This window comes from Ambystoma mexicanum, chromosome 1q (genome assembly GCF_040938575.1).
Source record: "Ambystoma mexicanum isolate Mex_15411 chromosome 1q, UKY_AmexF1_1, whole genome shotgun sequence".
Lineage (NCBI taxonomy): Eukaryota > Metazoa > Chordata > Amphibia > Caudata > Ambystomatidae > Ambystoma > Ambystoma mexicanum.
Genome location: NC_090922.1, coordinates 657,504,414 through 657,526,628, shown reverse-complemented (window position 1 = coordinate 657,526,628; position 22,215 = coordinate 657,504,414). Strand labels below are relative to the sequence as shown.

At 45.8% G+C, this 22,215-nt stretch overlaps 1 protein-coding gene across 3 annotated transcripts in view; it reads right to left on the bottom strand.

Annotated features, from left to right (window-relative positions):
• VAMP4 (vesicle associated membrane protein 4) overlaps positions 1-21,953 on the bottom strand; it is a 436,264-nt gene extending 414,311 nt beyond the window's left edge. Inside the window, exons 1-2 of one of the 3 annotated variants that reach the window (XM_069641243.1) lie at positions 21,823-21,910; positions 14,356-14,412 (exon numbers count right to left, since the gene is read on the bottom strand). In XM_069641243.1, coding sequence (XP_069497344.1) covers positions 14,356-14,367 — 12 coding nt within the window. In that variant the 5' untranslated portion in view covers positions 14,368-14,412; positions 21,823-21,910. Of the gene's footprint in view, positions 1-3,012; positions 3,036-14,355; positions 14,413-21,822 lie in introns of those variants that run through there. The other 2 variants (XM_069641244.1, XM_069641245.1) reach the window with 2 other exon arrangements.
• Positions 21,954-22,215: the final 262 nt, after the last annotated feature.

Below are 22,215 nucleotides of genomic sequence, written 5' to 3'. Positions count from 1 at the left end.
GACACTGCTATATGACATTTAAAGCATTTGTTACCATAATTATTGAAATAAATGATATGCTTGAAGACCATGTGGAAGTTAGATTTGCAGAACGGAATATACTACTAGCTCCTCATTCCCGAGTGGTAGCTCTTAGTCTCTTGTTAATACTGAATATCCAGGAGCTGCTTTTAGTTTCTGTTCATCTAATCTTAATTTCGATCCATGGGATGTCAACGGACATGACCTTAGTAAAAGTTACTCATGTTATACAGAACAGTGGAAAACATTATCCTTTATCAGCACAGTTTTGACTTAGTCATGTGACTGCACAAGTGTTGATGGGATGACATTAGAACAATTGCTGATGGCGGCAGGACAATTACATTTCTCAATCTATCCATAGCATGTCACACCATTGCAGACACTATTCTCCCGATTAGACTCCTGTTCTTCTCTCGTGATTGGTTTATTTCTTCCCCCTATTCTTAAGGAAAGGTTCTTCCTAGTTTAAATCATCACCGAATTCCCCCACTTTTCCCTCCATTGTTTCACTGTAAGGTTTAGATTTTTCTGACCCTCATTCACAGCCCGTGTTTCTGTAGGCCAACAACATCAGAGGCCCCCTGTGGCTGAAAAAGAATCTGGGTGATGTTGCCATCAGATTTTCAATGCTGTATACGATTAAGGTTTTTAGATGACTAAAGAGCAATAGTTTAGAGCCAGCATATTCTGCCTATGATCTGCTAGCCTATAGATGCGTGAAATCTGACCAACTTTACAGACTCAATTGTCCCTAAAATTCAACATCTGTACCTATCCGAGAGATGGCATTCTGTTTTTTTTCTCTTACTTTGGCTTTCCGAAAATGCCATATTAGAAAAATCCATTGTATCTAGAATGCACCAGCTCAGCTACTGCCTAATTTGGGGCATAGATAGAATCTCTCTCCAGCCTTCATCGATATGCAATTGCTAAAAGTGCAGGTGTGCATGGAGTTGAAGATCCACTGCCTTATACACCGGGCTTACAACTATACTGTCCTGACGTTGTGTCTGCCAAGTACAAAAAATGCATAAGAAACTGCTAACTTCACTCTGAAAAAAGAGCACTTTTTAATTTCAGACTTTCCTAAACTCCTGTTCTCGCAGGTTTTCAATGCCAGATTTGCAGATCAGCTCGCCGAGGAGTTCGCTTTTTTTAAAAAGAAGCTTAAGACCCATCTGTTCCCAAAACAGCTAGAATATTGATGTACAGCCTTTGGTGCGTTATGCTTTTTTGTAAAAAGGGAGGGACTGAGAGGGCATCACTGTAATGTTCAAACTGTTAATGGCTGATATTTGGTGCACACCAGAAATCTCTTTGCACATGGGTTCGTCAATATATTGTACACCATTTGCTGACCGGATCCTGGTCAATGGGCTGGGGGAACCCTTAATGGATTAACCATTCGTTTCTCATTAATATATTAATAATTAGTCAATTCTTATCATTAGTAACATTCTTGTTCATTAATAGAATCGTATTCTCCAGTTCCTTTAAACCAGAGGCTTTCATTTAGATTTCTTGATCCAATGCATTTGGACCAAATCCTTATTCAGGGATCGGTATCAATTACAAAACATAAAAAGCACAAATATTTGCTAAAGCACTAGACTGCTATACTGATTGTTTATAAAGCTTGGCCATACACTTCCATCACATATGCAGGTGAGGCCACAGGTAACTTACACTTACTGGACCGGGCACAGCTGTGCCTGAATAGCCATAATGATAGAAGTTATTTGTCGTTTGACTGGGCATTTTTGCATGCCACTGGGTAGGACCCGGAATTGAAATGCAAAGCCTGGATGAGAGCGGGAGAGGAGAGCTTCTGAGCCACGCCGTAGGCCTAGGAGGAACTAGGGCGAGGACTGCTCTGGTAGGAACCTGCGCCCCAAGCAGAGAGGCATGCTGCCTGCAATGTGTTTGTGAAGCATTCAACAGAACTCAAGCCACAGAACTACAGTTCAGTAAGGGTTGACTAGAGGACCCAACATCCCAAAACCCCTGTGGGGATTGCATTTGCAGTGTGCGATCTGAGAATGAGGAGCCATGCCAAGCGACCAGATAGGTAAAGTCTAGCGATTCTTGAGGTGGCTAAAGGAAGCTGTCAATCGCTGGGATTTGTGAAGCATGCTCCTTGGTTTGCATGGACTAAGAAGGCATATTCTGGATTTGTGTCTATGGCTTAGCTGGTATCCTGGACCAAGTAGCAGTGGGAAATAAATCTCATGACAGCAGTATAGGCTCTTAAATGCAAGGGACTTTTTAAATAGTGGCAATTACAATCCTAGACGCGTGCAAACAATACAAAGAGGAACACTCAAAATGGGATCCGTTTTGTCCATGGGTCTCCAACCGTTAGCTGCGGAGCTACTGGTTACTTGCTGACTGCCAATTAATAGCTTGCCAGCTGCTTTAAGCAGTGCCACCCTCCCACATTTTAAAGGAGGTTACAAAGTAAAAATGAAAAAAAGAGCAAGACCCAGGATTTAGAATCTGGTACATGGAGTTCCATTCCTTGGTCTACTAATACTGCACTGCATGCCATTATAGGCCCAAGCATCCTCTATTATTTCAACTGATGCCCTCAGACAGGAGAGGAAACGAGTGAAAAAGTGGCAAGGGGCATGCATGTAAGATGTTTCACAGAAAACCTCATGGACTTGGAACAAATAGGACAGAGTGAGAACCAAGGTAAACATTAAAATGAAGGCATGCAATCAGCAGTGGTGTGGTTGAACCAGAACCATAGGCTGAAATGTATGTGCATATATATTCAAATAAATTGGGCAAATTTGTACAGCATATTAATATGTTGATCTCTGTACCACAGAGGTATGCCTGGACTGTGGTGATGGGCATAGCTCTACGTGGTGCCAACATATTAATATGCTGTACAAAGTTGCCTAATTTATTTGAATGTTTAAAGTTTGGTATTGCATGCGTTTTGTGTATAATAAACTCACTCAGCCACTGGTGTTCTCCTACCGGTTTCTGTGCTCTTCACATCATCAGGGAGGCAGTCTTAGCTTGCAGCTCACAGCAGGTGCAGCTGTTAACAATCAATGATGATTCTGCTGCAAGGACTTCTGGTAGCTGTAGTCATCAGGTTTGCAAGGACAAGCTCACACTGAATCCCACAGTGGTGAAAGGGGGGAGTAGCCTACAGTGAGGCACTCCAAAGCAGGGCATGTGTCACCCCGGCGCAGCACCCCATTAGATTCTGAAGATTCCACCCTTCAAAAATCCTGGAAATATGACGAAAAAGAGGAGAGGGCGCACTTCAGTTCCCTGCACAGTAAACCCACTCAGCCACTGGCGTTTTCCTCCTACCGGTAGTCCTTGCAGCAGAATGGGTGAGAATCCTTTGCTATACCAGTCAAAAGCAGGAACCCAGCATCCTCACAATCAATACATTTTCATGCAGACTGCACCAATATATGCCAGTGTTCACATGTATTTAATCAAGCAATATTCATGTTTGCTTTGTGCATAATCCAACAATCAATTCAACAATAACGAAAAAAAGGACCTCATAGGATCCAAAAAAGAAAGAAGCAATAAACAAACGGAACCACAAAGTCCCATAAACCGAGGTCTCAACTACCCACAACTTCCCAAATACAAGCAACAAACCACAAACAGCAAAGACTAAACCCAAAAGACCAGGAAAAACACTAATAGAAAGAGGACACCCACTCAAAGGAACAAACCACACATCATGCCTCGCCACAAGAAAGAAGCCAGAACACACAACAGCAATAATAAGAAAACCCAAACCACTCGGCAAGGTACCGACCAGCATGATCAGACAACCCCAAAAACTACAATAAACATCCCAGATGGCCCGAGGAGACATACAAATAACAGAGCAGAGAGACTACGTTGCTCGTTACCTGTGCACATATGACAATGTGGTATAACAAAAATGGCACAGCAACAATGAAGAGACAGCCAACAAGCGTCACAAATATGGACCCAACTAGCACACCAAATGGAACATGACAACTAATAAACCATCCCAACCCGGTCTCCACCATGGACAATGCCCCAACCACAACAAGTGACAAGTTGGAATCCATCACACTTTACAACCCCTGCATCACCAAGGCTGGAACAAACCAGAATCAACCAACCCCGCCATAAACCTTATCGGTCTACTCAACAAAGAGACTGACCAACAAAGAACCACCCCACCCAACAGACTCAACCGGGAAAAACCTATCTGGAACGGAAACCTAACCAACACCACACCGGTCAGAACAAACAATATCAACAATAATACGAAAGGGAAATCAAGCAAACTACACTGTAAGCTTCTCAACGTTAGATCCAAGGAAAAACACTTGGAATCCATGACCTCCTAAGCAAAGGGCGCACAGACGTGCTCTTCCTTACAGAAACCTGGCCATCAGAAAACTATAAAGCCATCACAAACGAAGCAATACCCGACAATTATAAAATACAGGCCAACAGACAAAATAGAGGAGACAAAGGAGGCTGATAACCAAAATAACTGACAGCAAAATGGTTCACAGAAGAACTGAAACAACTCAAAATGCAAACAAAATGGAGAGAACAATACACCAGACAGCACAAAATAAAATAAAGACAACTCAAACTGTTCAAAGCAACAGTCCTCAAAGCAAAAAAACTAATACACCACAAGAATAGAATCGGCAAACAATCCACAGAAAGAATTCTTCAAAATCAAAGAGATAAAAAAACCTCTTTCTGCAAAAATTCCATCACCCTTACACAAACACTTTGTGACAAAATCACTAACCATCTCAGAGCAAAAATAGACAATACAGGAGACCATCAACCTCGCTGGGGAAAATACAACCATGACCACTGGATCAGCAAAACTCTGCCTAGAACCAGAGAAAACTTTGCCACACTGATCAAGAACACCAACCTTGCAGGATCTCCAAGATACCCCTGCCCCCTGGACGTCTTCAAAGGAATCCCCAACCACAGATCCCCAGTGACACGCTTCCGTATTAATTAATCTATCACTCAAATGATTAATAGTACCATCCTCCTTCAAATCAGCATACATCAAACCACTGATAACTAAAAGTCAGACAGCGCAGAAGGCATGCAACTACAGACCGATATCCAACCTGCCCTACCCAGCGAATATCCTGGAGAACCACATCTACTAAATCCATCTTAAACACATCGAAACAAATGGAATACTCGACCAATCACAAGTTGGCTTCAGACCGATGAGAGGAACAGAATCAGCACATCTATTGATATGGGACAACTTGAAAATAAATGCAGAGGACGAAAACCATTTGGCCCTCCTTCTATTGGACATATCAGCGACTTTTGAAATAACCAGCGACGCAACACTGATAAAAATATTGATGGAATGCGGCATACAGGAATCCACACTAAAGTGGCTTACCTCATTCCTAACAAACCGAACGAACCTGCCTACCACCGTTCACCTCAAACACCAAAAATATATCCTGCGGAGTCCTACAGGGTTCCAGCCTCTACCCACTGATGAAAATCATTTGGTCCCGCGGATTTACCGCCTACAACTACAGAGATGACCCAACTGATTGTTTTTCACAAACAGAACACAGGAACAAAATAACAACCTTGACAACTGTCTTACAGACATATACAACTGGATAATAACGAACAACCTCAAACTGAACCTGGAAAAAAACTTAAATAATGCCCTTATCCGCAGGCTTCGACAGAGGGAACTCATAACTGGACTAGCCAATCGGCATGGGTACTACCAATGTAGTAGACAACCTAGAATTCTCATGGACAACGGACCATCACTGGAACCACAAGTCAACACAATCACCAAAAAATGCTTCTTCCTCCTACAACTACTCAGGATTGCTCACTACCTCTCCTTCCCCCACAGAACCCTCACAATCATATCCCTGATACAAGAATGGACAACGCAAACAGCCTCTACCTTGGAATGCCAGAAAGACTCAATAAGAAATCGCAATGGGTGCAAAATACAGCAGCCAGAATCCTACTAAGACTAAACAGAAGAGACATCACTCCAGCACTGAAAAGCCTACACTGGTTACCAGTAAAAGGTGCTTCAAATTCAAAGCACTCTGCATCACCCACAAAGCCTTACACAGAGAAGGAGCGGAATTCCTCCAAGACAAAATTAGCCGGCATCGCCCAGGAAGGGACCTGAGATCCAGCAACCACCTACAAATAGAGGCAAAACACTACGAAAAAAGGAATTTCAGCAGAACAGCGTTCTCAAGTCTAATTGCTAACACCAGGAACAACATGCCCAAAGTAATTAGAACCACAGAAGACAACATCACCTTCAGGAAACTGCTCAAAACCTGGCTATTCAGCAGACAGTGACAAACTAGAAGGGACACTGGCAACAACAACACTGCAAACAACTAGAGAGGAGACGAGAGATGCCAAAGACCCGCAAACAAGAATCTGGCTAGATACCATCAAGAGGTATCCAAAAGGACCACAGCAGAGAGAGAGACCACAACGAACTTACCGACTTTACTAATCCTGTTCCCGTCCTGCTCCTCCTACATAACCGACACCTCTACACCAGATATTGGGACTAGCCACACTCGTAAACATGCAGAGAACCATTAATATACCGACATACAGAGTGAACCACCCAGATAGCCCAATACCATCTAAAATGCAACAACACACCAAGAAGCCAGACTACCTACAGCTAAGACCACCTGCGACTCTGAAACCCTTATGGATACTATCTAACCAGTGCACACGACCAATCCATCGTAACCACACAACATTAACACCAACACAAAACACTACCACACACCTGAGGCATGGAATCTTACCTATAAGGTTACAATGTGTGCGGCTGCTCACAAGTAAGCACATGCAAAACACTCAAAGATGACAGTCCCTTCTGGTTCTGAACCCATCCTCTCACCCTTCTCCCCCCCCCCCCCAATAACCTCTCAAACCCACTTTTTTGCAGAGCCACGCGAGTGCCTGGAGACTGCCCCTGGGTGGTAGCGATGCGCGGTACAAATCAACTTAACATAACATGCCAGTAATGATACTATAAGAAAACCTGCTCACCATGGCTCTGCCTTTAAAAATGTCTTCTCACAACTCTGGCTGGACAATGCAGGCAGTGTCTAGATGCATAATAATGCTCATCATGTTTGCTTTACCCTTGATGCCCAGTGAAAAAAGCCACGCCACAGTAAGAAATGGCTTGACTGGGTGCCCTAAATGCCAGTCTAAACACATAATAAATCTGTCATGCTTGCTTTGTCATAGAATCCCAGTAAAAAATTAAGTCATGCCACATCAAGGAATGGCTAGACTGGGTGCCCCAAAATGCCAGTGCTGCCACATAAATGCACATATCCTTTCTAAAAAGAAAAAAAAAACAGCATTTTGTACTTGCATCTATGATGGATACCCATTAAAAAGAGCATTGTGATTCCAAGATGGCCGCCGAGGGGAGAGCAGCGTGATCGTCGAGCTCTCACTCCCCGGGGCCAAAGACAAAGCGATTAAAAGAGCCTTCCCCAAGCAGGATTTATTGATGTAGGCTGCAGTGGTGGAGATCAGCAGCCCGGATTGCTGGGGGACTTCAGCAGAAGCGAGTGTGCTGCTTTTGTCTCTGCAGTGTCTGAGGTGCAGAGGTACTGTGAACGCGGCTGGCGCAGGCAGAGCTGAGAAACCACGGGCAAGAAGAACCACTCGGGGAGACCCGCGGCGATCGAGGGCCCAGTGCGGCTGCGAGGCGGGGTGACGGAAAGCAGCCGCTGTCGGTCAGCGGACAGCAGAGGAGCCCGTCATGAAGGAGCTGCCTACGATATTGGAGGCCCACCAGGGCTGGATTCGTGGAGCGGGGGCTCCCCTGCTGGCGAGCACCAGCAGGAAGATCGAAGCAGGACCGAGCCTCCCCCGCACCACAGAAGGAGCGTTGCATCAGAGAGATCAGGAGGATCTGAAGGGGCCATACCCATAGCCCACTACTGAGAGCTGCGCAGCAGAAAGGAGCACCCAGAGCGGCCAAGAGGCGCGGTAGGGGCCACACAGTGAAAGTCAAGAGGCATGAAGGCATTGTAAAGAACGCATGGTGGCAACAGTAAAGACAGACAACAGATCACAGTTCAAGGGTGTTTATTAAAATGTATAATGGGTGAGAAAAACGTCTAATCTAAACCATAATATAAGATAAGAGCATTCTACGACCATCAAATAATAATAATAATAATAATAAAGCAGTCCTAGTGTCATCTTGTCAAATAAAAAGGGCCTATACTAAAAACAACTATTGACAATCCTTACAACTAAGTTACAAAATAGTGTGGGATAATTTTCTCAAGAAAAGAAAGAAGTGTTCACCAAATGATAAGTCAGGATGGTATTGCTGGGTCTCCCTCCCCCACGTTTTTTGGGACAAGGCAGGACATTTGAGCACAACACACTCCTGGGCCTCGCCAGCAAGAGCTTACAGTTCCTTTCAACGATGCCGGGACCTTCCGTGGCAAAGTCGCTTTCCTACAAAGGTTTCTTACCTGAGAAGGCCAGCTGTACCAAAACAATAAACAAAAGTTCCTTTGGCAATCTTTTCACATTGGGCGACTGCTCTTTGCCTCTTGGATATCCCTCAGCCGGCTCTGATCCTTCTTGCAACGTTAGCCTCCCTCAGTCGGGCTCACTACCGCCTTTCACTCGAAACATATCACTTAACAGTCTTACTGTCCTTTTCACCAACTATCCATTGTGGACAACCCTCAGCCGGGTTCACATTTGTCGTCACAATGTCTCTTCACTAGTTCTTCTCTTTATTTAAGCTTGGGTCTTAGCACCCAGTCAGGCTTTCCTAAAAGACCCCAGCCAGGCTTCCCTTAAAGCCCCCAGCCAGGCTTCACACAGTTCTATTAATCTCTAGTTTTCAAGTGTGTCCATTGTTCCCTGATTTGTAGGCATCGGGTTTACATTTGCTACTTTCACAGGTCAATCTGTTTTCACTCATGTGTCAAAGACTTTCGAGTGTACAAGGGATTTTGCTCAACCCTCGTAGAACCACTTTGACACTTTACAGTAGCCTCCCCTAAGGCCTCTTGGTCTTCGTAGTTTCAAACAACAACTCAGCAACCCCAAACAGGCTTCAGTCAGAGTCCTTCGAATGAGCGCTACCACGACGCCTGACCACTCTGCTTCTGGACAGTTTGATAGTGTTCCTTTAAAGTTAAAATACACAAGTTCGTTGTTCAACAGGGTTGCCGCCCGCAACCTTGGGCCCAGTTTGGTTTTGAGATCTGTCTTTTCCAACTCACCGACTGTGCTGAACTGTGGAGTCTCTTGTCTCAGGAGTCAAGATCGGCACCACAGTGGCATGCGATTCTCCCCGCTTTGACTATCAGCGGGTGAGGGCCTTGTGGTTCTGCTGACACTTGTCACACCACACGCCAACTGGCCTTCCCAGTCTTAGGATTTACCTTTCAGAGGCTTCACAGGTCTGAGGTGAAAAAGGCAAGCGTAATTCCTTACTCGTCATCCGTCCAGGTCTCTCCGCCTTCCTCCTCCGTTTGAACTGCCGGTCTGGAATTGCTGCTTCCTCATGTGTTCGGCCTTGCTCGAAGTGTGCTTTCGTGCTCCGCCTTTTATCCCTGTGGGGGAAGGGAAAGGGCCATCAGCTGTGCATAGTTATGGTTAATTGCCTGACTCTGCCTGACCCTTGCGTTGGGAAACAGCTTTGTTGTTAGTCCGTTGTCTGTCACAGTGTGGAAAAATGTTTGCCGAAAAAGGGGGAGGTAGATTTTCTAAGTATCCTACGGGGTAGGATGGGGAAAAAGTGTCATAAGGAAGGGGGTGGTTGGTGAACTCGGAAAGGTGATCTTTGTAGGGTAGGCTGGTCTGTGACTTGAATAGGGGATATAGTGGGAGGGGTAGTGTTTTGTCACAACACTTTGGGAGTTCAGGAAATAATAATCAGAGGGACGTGGAGCAGAATGACAGTATTCGGGTAGGACACAGGAAAACAGGGATTCTGGGAGAGATGGTTTCAGAGTGCAACAGAGTTTGGGATCCTAGGGGATTTGTTATATATGGAGGGGTCGTTAGATCTTTGCAGGGGAGATTCAATGGGAGGGAGGGAGGCAGGTGTGGTACAGCCTACAAAGGTCTCAGGGATCTAGTCTTCTTCCTTGGTATAATACTCCATCTCACCTGGGGTATTTCCCCCGAGACCCGGGTTCCCCATCCCCGGTGATCTTCCCTCACTCATCCGCTCCCAGAGTTGGGATCTGAGAGCGACAGCACCTTCCTAGCCACCTGAATAAGGGATTCTCGAGGTCTGCTTGGGAGAATGCCCTCAGGTTTCTCACAGCGTCGACCCAGAGGTGCTCGTCCCCCACCGACCCACTTGGGGGAGAAACATCACACGTCAGCGTGCGGCGCCCTGGCCCAAAGAAAGGGTGCAAGCAGGCAGAGGCTGGCCAGTGCAGGCAGTGATGAGCAAGCCGCGATCACCAGCTTTGAGCAGAGTGATGGTGAGGACAGGGGGAGTGCAGCAGGACGGCCCCTACACAAGCTTTGAAGCCAGCACTTTGCAGAAAAGACCAGGGGAGGCCCTGTGGTGTTATAGCTGGGACAGCTGGAGGCCAATTTGAGGTAAATGTGAGATTTTGGAGCTGCATATAGTGCCTCAGCCAGCATACCCCCATCCAGAAGCACAGCAAGGGAGAAAGAGGCACACCACGCATAGGAGAAAGTGGCCGGTGGGGCCCTGGCCTCCTGGGCCAATCCTGAGCCCAATTATAGGGCTAAAGAGTCCATCTACATCCATGGTGGGCAAAGAAGAGGCCATTTGGTCGCGTTCATGGCAGAGTGATCCTGGCACCAAGGCCAGAAGGAGGGTGATTTGAAACCCGAGGAGGAGGACAAACAGTGGTTTATCTACGCACAGTTAGAGGGGAGTTCCAACCACCCTGTACAGTAAAGGGCAGACCCACAAAGCAGAGGAGGGAGGAGGTTCCTACGCCCTGAAGAAGTTGCCAGAAGAGGTCTGAAGGGTGCGACACGATCTCAGGGAAAAGAGGAGGGGGCAGGGCTCTCCCCATCAGACCTATGTACAAATTCAAGGTGAAGGACATGCAAGCTGCCCCCAAGTCGGTGAAGAAAGCACAGGCGGACAATCTGGGGGAGATCAAGGGCCCGGGGCAGAGAGGATTTGGGGACGCTGGCAGGCTCTGCAAACGATTTAAGTGGTCACCAAGGAGGTCCTTCGCCAATGCTTTCAGGATTTTGGGGACAAGATGGCGAACACCATTCAATCGCAGTTGAACATGATGCAAGCGGAACTGTCTCCATCGTTGCAAGAGGTGAAGGGGGACGTAACGAACTAGAAGAGCAGACTGATGCAGCGCAGAGCGCCATACAAAAGGTTGCAGAGGACACAGCAAAATAGACGAGCTAGTAGAGCAATTATCAAGGGTCACGCAGAACCTTGAGAACCAGAGCAAAGACCTCGAAAATCGCTTGAGAAGATCCAACTTCAGAATAAAGGTCCTCGTTGAGGTGGTGGCGGACAAGGATCTGCGCACAATGGCACAGCAAGTGTTTGCAAACTGCTATAGGTGGAAGACTGGTCGGGGATCGAGTTGGACCGCATACAGTGTGGGGCCAAAGAGGGGAGAGTCAGCGGATAGATCCACAGATGTAGTGGTGGCCTTACACGAGTACAGGCAGAAGGAGAAGGTGCTGGCAGCTGCCAGGAGGTCCAGATCAATAAGCTACAATGGCTCGGAACTTCAGGTATTCCAGGAGCTAGCCCAGACCACCCTGGTGAAGCGTAGGATGATGGGCCGGTGGTGCGCACCCTAATGCGAGCAGACATACGCTATAATTGGACCTTTCCCTTTGGACTACTGTTCGAATAAAAAGGGAAACAGCATCGGGTCACACCTGTGAGGAAGGTACAAGGGTACTGAAGATTGAGGACGATGGGTCACCATGGTAAGAACAAAGACCGGCTAGAGAACCGCTCAAGAGGTAAATGTGGGAGTGGACAAAGTTTTTCAACAAGGGGGCTTAATTCCCCGGTTAAGCGAAGTAAGGTGGAACAGTTCTTGGGACGGGGAAGTCGGGAATTGTAGCTCGCCAAGAGACCCATGTTCCGAGGCGAGACAGGCATAAGCTGAAAATCAAGGCGTACCGCTATCTGTTCCAATCCAACGCCCCAGAGAAGACGGGGGGGTTGTTAATCGCTATTCGGGACCTCCCAGGCAATAGCTACAGAGGGCCACACAGAGGGTAGGTATTCGGCAGCCTCTTTCCAATGGGAGAGGGGGACATATACAGTTGCAGCAACCTACACCACCAATACGGGCAATATGAGTTCTTGCGGACTGACCAAATTGGAGACGTTTGCCAAAGGGTGTTGGTAGATGGCTGGAGGGAACTGGGGGGTGGGTGGGGAGGGGGCGCTACACATTTTATTCCCACGTTCATAGATCCTTCTCAAGGACAGATTACTCCTGGATTTCGCCATCACTATTGGGTAGGGTCGCGGGGATAGAGCTAGGAGTGATCGCCTCGTCAGACCATGTGCCTATAACGATTACCTTAAATATGGGACAGAACAAACCAGGCCTATGGCGGTGGAAGTTCCCTAGCCACATCCTTATGGATGGAGTCCTATGTGAGAAAAAAGGATACAATCTTGGATTACTTTGCACTTAACGCAACAGTGGGTTTACAAGACCAGGTGGTATGGGACGAATTTAAGGCTACATTGCGGGGGGAGCTCATCGTGATGGAAGTGCCAGAGGAACAAACAACTAGGTCTGATACAGAGGAATTGAAGCTGAACTTAAACAAATAATGGCTAAAATGGCAAATAATGCTGGGAGCACACTGCAAAGGGAATATTATATATAATATAGATGTTTTGCAGACTAGAGCTGCAAAGTGTTGATTGCTCTACCTCTAGGTATTATGTCAAAGCCAAATCGGCTGATCGCCTGTTAGCGAGGTTGATTAGGAAAAAAGGAGTCAAGGACAATCCTTAAAATAAGGCAGGGGGGGGAGGCAAGAAAGCACTGCTCTACCTGACATTTCGGTTTTAGAACAAAAAGTTCCCAAATTGGGGAAACTCGCATCCCCTGCACACTATCTGAGGCTCAAAAACCATGCGAACATTTTTATGGATATAGCTGACCCAATATATGGGCAGCTGTCACAATATTTACGTAGGGTGCAATATTTCTCAATTTAGAATTCTCTAGGACCATGCATATTCAAAATAACAAGTTGGTATGTATGTAGATAGAATTGTAAATGTTAGCATGTGCCACACTTGGATGGAATCCTCAACCTCGCCTGCGTCGCATCTAGATAGAAATGTAATTCAATGATCGATATACGACTCTCCTGCCAAGCCTGAACCAAACGTGAAATCATGATTCAATAACAAACCCACTAACAACTTCACTCCTCTGCATACACCCCTCAAACTCGAACCAAACACAAACACAAGCCTTAAACGCAGCAAACCGTACAAACTTCACTTCACTGCAACAACAAAACAAACCGCACATAGTCTTGCACAACAGCACACGACGACTACCGACCGTAAAACACCCCAAGCCCAGCCAACGGACCCACCGGGCTGAGGCTGCCAACAGCACATCACTGCTATCTTGCACTTTTCCAGCTCATTTCCACTAACCCCCCCCCCTCCCTTTTTCAGAGCAGCCAGAGTGCCAGGGGACCACTCCGGAGGTGATTGCGCGGTACAAATATCCTTTAACATTAACATAACATTATAAAACATTTTATTCTTGTTGCCCAATGGGTTTCGAGATTTTCACTCTCTTCGTCAGAGGCTAATATTCTAATGATTTCTGCATAATATCAAATAATAAAGTTTTAGATCAATTGTACAGAATAGTTAATGTACACAATATCATAGATTTGACAAGAATTGTCATAATCCTCTCAGTGCTTCTGAATTGCATTCAATATTCAGTAATACAAATAATATTTGTGTACAACAGAATTCAATAGTATCATGGTACATCATTATTATCACCATGGCGTATGCAATGCTTATGTGTCTGAACTAAGATGAGGATAGTTGACTGCTAATACAGTGGGTATCCTGTTCTTTAGATTTTCATGGAAAATCGCTAACCTTGGGGAAAAAGATAGATGTTGCAGTCTTTCCCTTTCCAATCCCTCGAATGGCAGAATCAGAAGATCTGGGGTACAAGTGAGAGCTATGTGTAAAAAAGGAGCTAAAAAATAAAATGGGCCGTTATACAGTACTAAATCAATAATACAGGAGTTAAAATAACTCACCCTGTTTTGCATCAATGTGTGCGTAAAAATAGAAGAAACCCCACGTGCTGGCGAGATCTAAAAAGAAGAAATAATCATATTGTTGGTAATAGAGAATATCTCCCAACCTAACTGCCTTACCATTGCTAGGGCGATTATCGGAGCAAGGCTTGACTACTGTAATACCCTCTTCGCTGGCACCTCCCAAGAATCTCACCAAACTACAATCAATACAGAATAATGCCCTGAGGGCTGCAACTGGCATCTCCAAACGTCATCACATCTCTGACATCAGGAGGAAAGTCCATTGGCTCCTTGAGAAGGAAAGAATTACCTTCAAGACACTAGCATCGATGCACAAATGCCTGCACGGCCTTTCCCCACCCTATCTAGCTCAGAGGATCTCCTTCCACACCTCCTCCAGACCCACCAGAGCTGCCAATACTAACAGAATTACTGTCCCCTTCACCCGCAGAGCGTGGGCGGGCGGCTCTAGCTTCCCTAAGATGGCAGCCACCCACTGGAACTCTCCCCCCCCCCTTCATTAGGATGATTGACTCCCATGCCTCAATCAGGAAAGCCATTAAAACCAGGCTCTTTGTTTGACATTGCATGTTTGACATCTGCTTTCATGCTGTCCACACTCATGTATGCCTTTTTGCTGTTCTTCTAAACGTGTAACTGCAACAAAACTCTCTGTACCAAGTTTTCTATGCTGAGGCCGCATTTGTGTAACCTTGAATCAAGCCTTCTTAAGCTGTCGCATAGCGCCTCGATGGCCGTGGGCTGCATTGCGCTGTACAAATAAATATGTCCCCATATGATATGATAGGTTATTTATAACACGCTTAATACCCAGAGGTTTGTAAGCGCAGACCCAGGGATCGAACCTGTGGTGCTCTGTGTCGTCTTGCTTCCAAGGCAAGCACATTGCCTCTGAGCTATCCTCCCGAGACTATATGGGCTAAGGTCATGCAATAGTGAATATCACTTGTTGTGAGTTCTGCTTACTTAGGTTTTCTGCCCGCAAGCTGAGAATATCCAATTCCTGCTACAAGACACTGGTTCGCAGATCCAAAATGGCCACTTTTATTCTTAGCGTGACCGCTTAAGTGCGACATCATCACGTTGCACATGAGTGACATCACCAATGTAAACAAATGTGCGCTCCTATCGCGGCGGAGCGGTTTCCTAAATTCAATAAAGATGTATGGGCATAAAGCTACCAAATAAGTATTGAAACCTGCGCGGATTCAAAATTGTGTAATTGGATTTCCAATAACTCCCATATGTAAATTGACACTTGTCCTACCATTTAGTGTCAGTGATGACCTTATAACGATAATTCTTTCTACTGTGAGTGATATTAAGATGTCATATTCTCATATGTGTCTCAGTGGGTGAAGTGTACCAAATGTTATTTGGGTCATGTTATGAGCTGTAACTAATGACCTCACTGATACCCCTAATGCTGAACAACTGCATTTATGATTCACAAATCCTTAATTTGAGAATTATTGAGATGAACAAGGTCACGTGTAACTTCATGCAAATAAGTAAATGTTAAACACTGTCTCTCACAATCTCCACAGTTATATACATTTGTTTGTCTATGTAAGCTTCATTCATCCGTTAACGTTGTATGGGACGGCTCAAATTTATTATATACAATCCTACTGGATGCAATGAAACATCCTCACTGGAGTCCTTACTGCCTTTAAGAGTTCACAGTTTCAAAGATTATGGGCTATATATTTAAGATTCGTACATTCAAAACATTATTTGGCATACCAGAAGTGCTTTTCATATGCAATCTGACAGGAAATGGCGAGTCAATTTAGGTACGGAAGATGGCAAGAGCACTAAGAATGTTGTCCTATTGATCTATGCTGCCTTAGGTAAATCCGGCTACTAAATTTCAGTCTTCACAGAATATTATTCATCCCTGTACACATTAGATTTCCCTGAGGAGGGAACCCAAAGGGAATACCTGTCCAGGTGCCCTCTCCCCAAGATCACTCCTCAAGAACGGGAAGGACTTGATGGAGACATTACTCCCAAAGTAGTAAGGGCAGCTAAAGCTGCCTTACCACCAGGAAATGCCCTGGGCCGGGACAGCTTTCAGCGTGTTTCTACAAAACCTTTAGAGAGGCACCGATACTGCGCTTAGTCCAGCTCTTCAACTCTTTTGGGAGGGGGGAGCACAGTGTATTGCCCCGACAATGGAAGAAGCCATGGTTGTGCTGCTCCCAAAGCCAGATAAGGATGTCACTCTATGCAGTTTGTACCGGCCGACTGGCCTTATTAATCTAGGCACAAAGATCTACACCAAGGTTCCGGCATCACGCCTGGATAAGCTCCTCCCCAAACTGATGGATCCCGACCAGCTGAGATTTATTAGGCATAGGCAGACCTCGGATAACATTCAGCGGGTCTGTCATCTGATTGAAAAAGTAAATAAATCTAGAACCCCTGCACTTATACTAGCATTGGATGCCGAGAAGGCATTCGACCGGGTCGAATGGCCATTCCTCTTCCATACCATGGTGGTTATTTATGTATTAAATTTATTACACGCCCAGACCCTGGGGTATCACAGCATAGTTACAGAACTCTTTGGCATTAAGAGTGAACATATACATTTACCCGATTGCCATAGTCACTCATTTGCAGGAATTAACATAGGCACAAATACAATATATACATTCAGACAGCAGGCATACAAAATATACGTTCGGATAGTAGGCATTTGTAGTATATAGGAGGAATGCAATACGGAAATCAACTTTATTTCCTCAGTTACACTAAAAACTTGCAAGAGGATTGTGATGTAGTAGTCCTAGATGGGCCAATGGGACCTGTGGCGGGTGACTGGTTTACTAGTATTAGTTGAATAACCAAGTTTTAAAAGATTTTTTAAAGGCCATGACGGATTCCTCATTTTTGATATTTAGTGGGAGAGTATTCCACTGTTTAGGAGTCAATACTTGGAAGCTGCTGCCACCAGGAGTGAGTTGTTGTTGGATCTGAGTGTCCTGCTGTTTTTGTTCAAGATAGTGTTGTTCAAATAAGTGGGGGCTTTATTTGCTAGGCATTTGTGTGTAACACAAAGTATCTTGAATATAATTCTGGCCTTGATGGGGACGGTGGTTCTCTCTCCTAATGTTGGAGTTGTGGTCAGATTTTTTTACTCCTTGGGCTGCTCGTAATGCTTTGTTCTACATTAATTGTAGCTTGGAGAGGTTGGTATTGGACATTCCTAGTAGTAGGGCATTGCAGTAGTCCAACTTCGATAGAATCAGAGCTCTGGCCAGTGTGATGTGATTAGTAGGAGTGAGGAACTGTCGGCTTAATGCAATTAATTTAGATGTGTATGATGTGGAAGATGAAAGTGCTGAGATATGTTTGACCATAGTAAGGTTGGCATCTAGGTACACTCCTAATGTTTTAACTTGTTTAAGTACTGGGATCAACGTCCCATCTATGTTAATGGCAGACCAGAAAAATCAGTGTGAAGGGTGCTTATTTTGGTTTGGGAGCCCACAATGAGAATCCCTGTGTCCTCATCGTTGAGGCAGAGACTGTTCAAGGCCATCCAATTCTGGATAATGGCATACATTTTGTTGATGGTCATGGTGTCCTGGTCATAGTTCCCTGAGATTGGTATGAGGATTTCGGTGTCATCTGCGAAGTTGGTGTACATGGCACCCATATAGTCTAATGCAGAGAAGAGAAGCTTTGTATATGCATTATAAAGGGTTGGTGACAGGCATGAGCCTTGGGGAACTCCATTGGAGACTGTTATGGGAAATCGGTCCTAAATTCCTTTCAATGGTAAGAGCTAACTACCAAACTCTCTCCTTGTACCTGGCAATCAACAGGCAATTTTCCCAGAGGATCACACACAGTCTCACAAGGCACTAAGCAGGGTTGCCTACTCTCCCCGCTCTTATACGCCATCCACCTGGAGACGCTCTTGGCCAGCAATAGGGCCTCCCCGGATATTAGGGGGATTCCCTCTGGGGGTGAGGAGCATAGAGTGGCAGCGTTTGATCAAGAGGAACACGTCATCAGCAAAGAATCAGAAACCTCATTCCCAGGGATCTCGCAGGAACTTCTTCTCTTTGGGAAGGAGGCGGGGTTAAAAATAAATGCCGACAAGTCAGAGTTATTAAACATCACTGCCCCCTCAGAAAAGGTTCATGAATTCGTGCCCTATAGATGGGCGGAAACCAGCCCCTGATATTTGGGAATCCAGATTACTGGTTCTCTGTGTGCTCTTTACCGTGCTAACTACCTGCCTTTAGTGGAAAAGCTGCACCAGCTGTTGGTGGAACGGATGCCCTTATCAATATCCTAGATGGGGAGCATAAGAGGTGCCAAAAATCCTGTACTACTTCATGGCCCTGCCAGTGTGGGTCCCCTCCCAGAAGCAAGGTAGGGCTGTGAGCGCCAAAACTTCCGCCTCCATTTCCTTGCGGTTCAAATCAGAGTAATCCAGGATTGGTTCGGGGGCGATCGCAGGAAGGTCTGGTGTCGAATGGACATGGCGGTGGTGGGCTCGCCACTGGACGAGGTGTTATGGGAACCCAAGGCGGATAAACCTGCAAACATGTACCATAGCAGGAATGGGGCTTTAGTGGGGGACTCATAGGATTAACTGGTGCTAAGGGTGAACTTGACCACCTTCCCCTCCCTGCTGACGACACGGTTTAGGAATCCCCAGTTCACACCGGGTATGGAAAGGGTTGCCTTCAATTGGTGGGAGGCAGCAGGGTGCCACAAACTAAGTGGCATGTTCTCTGGTCAGGACATTAAATCGTTTGCACAGTTCAAGCAGGACTTTGGGCAAGATGAGCGGGAGAGGTATCACTACTCTCCGCTGAGGCACTGGCTTACGAACCCAATGGTCAGGTCAGCGGCCACCAGGGTTCTCACGCCCCTTGGACCGGTTTATAACGATGGACATAGGGACAGGCATTTGGTAGGAGCGTTGTGAGATTATAGCGGAAGGGGCAAGGAGCCAGGCATGGCACTATATGGAGCAGTGGGAAACTGCAGTGGGGCAGCTGCGCGAAGGGGAACACTGGACTCGGTTACAGATATCCCCAAGCTCACACAGACCATCCAGATTCAGGAGATGTGGGTTAAGATAATGGTCCAATAGCATCTCGCCCCAGAAACACTACATAAATTCTACTCAACTGCATCAGCGCTCTGCTGGAGGGGATGTGGGGTACTGGGATTGTGGAAGATATCTGGTGGGAATGCCCAGTCATGAAGCCTTATTGGGACATGATCCGTGCAGCAATTAATAGTATTTTTGGGAGTCAGATGCCAGACAACGTAGGGGTGGCCATCCTGGGAATGGGCGGGGTTCTGGAAAATCTACCCTCGAAAGCTCAAATAAAGACATACGTCATCCTGATAGTGGCGGCAACGCTTGTGGTGGCAACGCTTGTGGTGGCACACAAATGGAAACAAAAAGATGCCCCCACAGAACACGTATGGGTTAGTAAATTCTGGAACTTTGTGGCACTGGAGTGGGTGACCTATTCGATTCAAGAGGATCACTAAAGGTTTCTCCCAGACTGGGACATCTGCATCACCTGCAGTGGGACTCGCGGGCCGTACGGTGCCCGACGAAAATTAGATTGCTGGGGCGAGTACTCGCTCCACTTGGGAAGGATGCCTTCACAGGAAGCTGAGAGGAGATATGGCTGAAGTTTCTAGCGGAGGCGAGGACTATGGGGGACGGTTCTCAAATGGTGCAAGTGCCTGCACAACGGCTGGCGAGAGAGCTGGCCACTCACAGAAACTTGGGACTGGGAGCCATCTACAGAGTTTATGAACTCAGGGGAAGGGGGGTGGGGGGACAGAACTGGGTTCATTGTTAGTTACATGTGTTGGGATTGAGGGGGGAGAAGATGGGGGCGAGAAAGGATGGGGAGGGGGTTACATGTGTTCTTGCTGTTGAAAATGGCAATAAGATCAAATAAAAAATGTAAAAGTGAATGGTTACTGTGCTACCCTCACCAGCCAATATCAGCTCCCTGACCCAGCACAAAACACACCCACGCACACACATTGTTTGACTCAACATTCACTTGCTTATTCACACACAGCATTCACTCACTCATTACATGAGAGGATCAGAAGTGACCTTCCCATACATTTTATATCCCCCTGCAACTGTTCCAAATAGGCACAGGGAAATGTTTTTCGCCCCCGGTGCTTTGAAAAGTGCACCTCTTTTGAAAATCGTGATTTACTTGAAAATGACTAGAACCCCCTTTCCACCCTCTGCCTTGTGCAGTTGTGCATTTGGTGGGAAAAGAGCACCTCAATGTGCACAACTATGATGCTTACATTTAAATGTCCTTTGTGCAGGGTTCACCACCTTTTTTGCGCAAGTGAAGTGAATGAGCATCCATCAGTTGCACCAAACACGTTTTGAAAATCGTAGCACAATGGTTTATCTGTACTGATCACCTCTTTAAGCTCTATGTTCATTTTAGAGTATGGTTCGAGGTGTCAGATGGGGAATGGGAAAGGACACAAGGAAAGGGTGCATGGGGTTTTTACTGTTTCTGCAGTCATTAATACCAGATTTGCTCATGAGCAGGTATTGCGTTTAGCTCTGGAGCAGATACTGTGACTGGAATCGTTAGCCCCAGTGTACGTACTGTGCATGCAATTGAGTTATTCTGTAATATGTAACCGATTAGCAGGTACTGTATCAAAACGTCATTAGTTCCAGGCCAGGTACTGTGTCTGGAATCCTATCCCAGATCTGGTGCTGTAGCTGAAATTATTTGCACCAGGGCAGGTATTATCAGATGTAGCCAATGAGCAGGTACGTACTGTATCGTAAGTCATTAGCTCCAGAGTAGGTATTGTGTCTGCACTCATTCGCTCCAGCCAGAGGATGTGATGGGCTTTTACCATTAGCGCTAGAGAAGGAAGCGTCTGCTGATATTAATTTGTGTGTTGTTTCTGTGTCTGCAGCCATTAGACCTAGAACAGACACTGTGCCTGCAGTGATCCACAGAAGAGTCGTTAGACCCAGAGAAAGTACCGAATCTGCAGCCGGCGCATATATATATATATATATATATAGTCACTTACACCACACCATGGTCTGTGTAGTAGCTGCACAGCAGTTACTGCGTCTGCGAGTGCTCCAGAGCCTGAACTATGAGCATCGGAGCAGCTACTGTGTCTACGATACCAACAACAACAGGCTGCCCTTTGTAATTGAAAAACCAGATGTTTATAAAGTCACGTACTTATAATTTCTAATTTTAACATGTGATGAGTGCAACACAACGAATCACAGCATCAGCTGCAGCCTCTTACTTCAACGTGCATTTCCAGAGGTTACAAAGGGGCTCCTCTTACCAATAAAGGGGTAAACGACCTAAGTTAATGGATGATAAAATAAATCCACATAAAATTCATTACAAAAGCTAGATCTCATGCACTCACCTGATGCTACCTGGAAACTGAAAAGGAGCGTTTGGTAAAGAGAGGCCTTATGTTGCTTTCATTGTCAATTGAAACACAGCTATAAAGTCCCTCTGAGACCCGATAGCATTGTGTTTGTTTAAAAGTTTGCCGACATTTTCTGAAATGCCTTTAACGAATGAGGACGTATTTCTGAAATGCCGTTAAGTCGCCGTGACGTTTTCATGTAGGACGTCTAGTGTTTAGGAAGAGAATCATGGAAGAAGGGGTACTCCATGTTGCGCGGGCAGGTATTTTTATTTTATATTGTGTATGTATGAGGCGCTTACAAGTCTTTACAAGCGCCAGGTATATCTAGGTGGCTGTGGGTTTGTTTTTGCCTATTTTCAGTGGTGGAAATGGAAAAAATGTGGT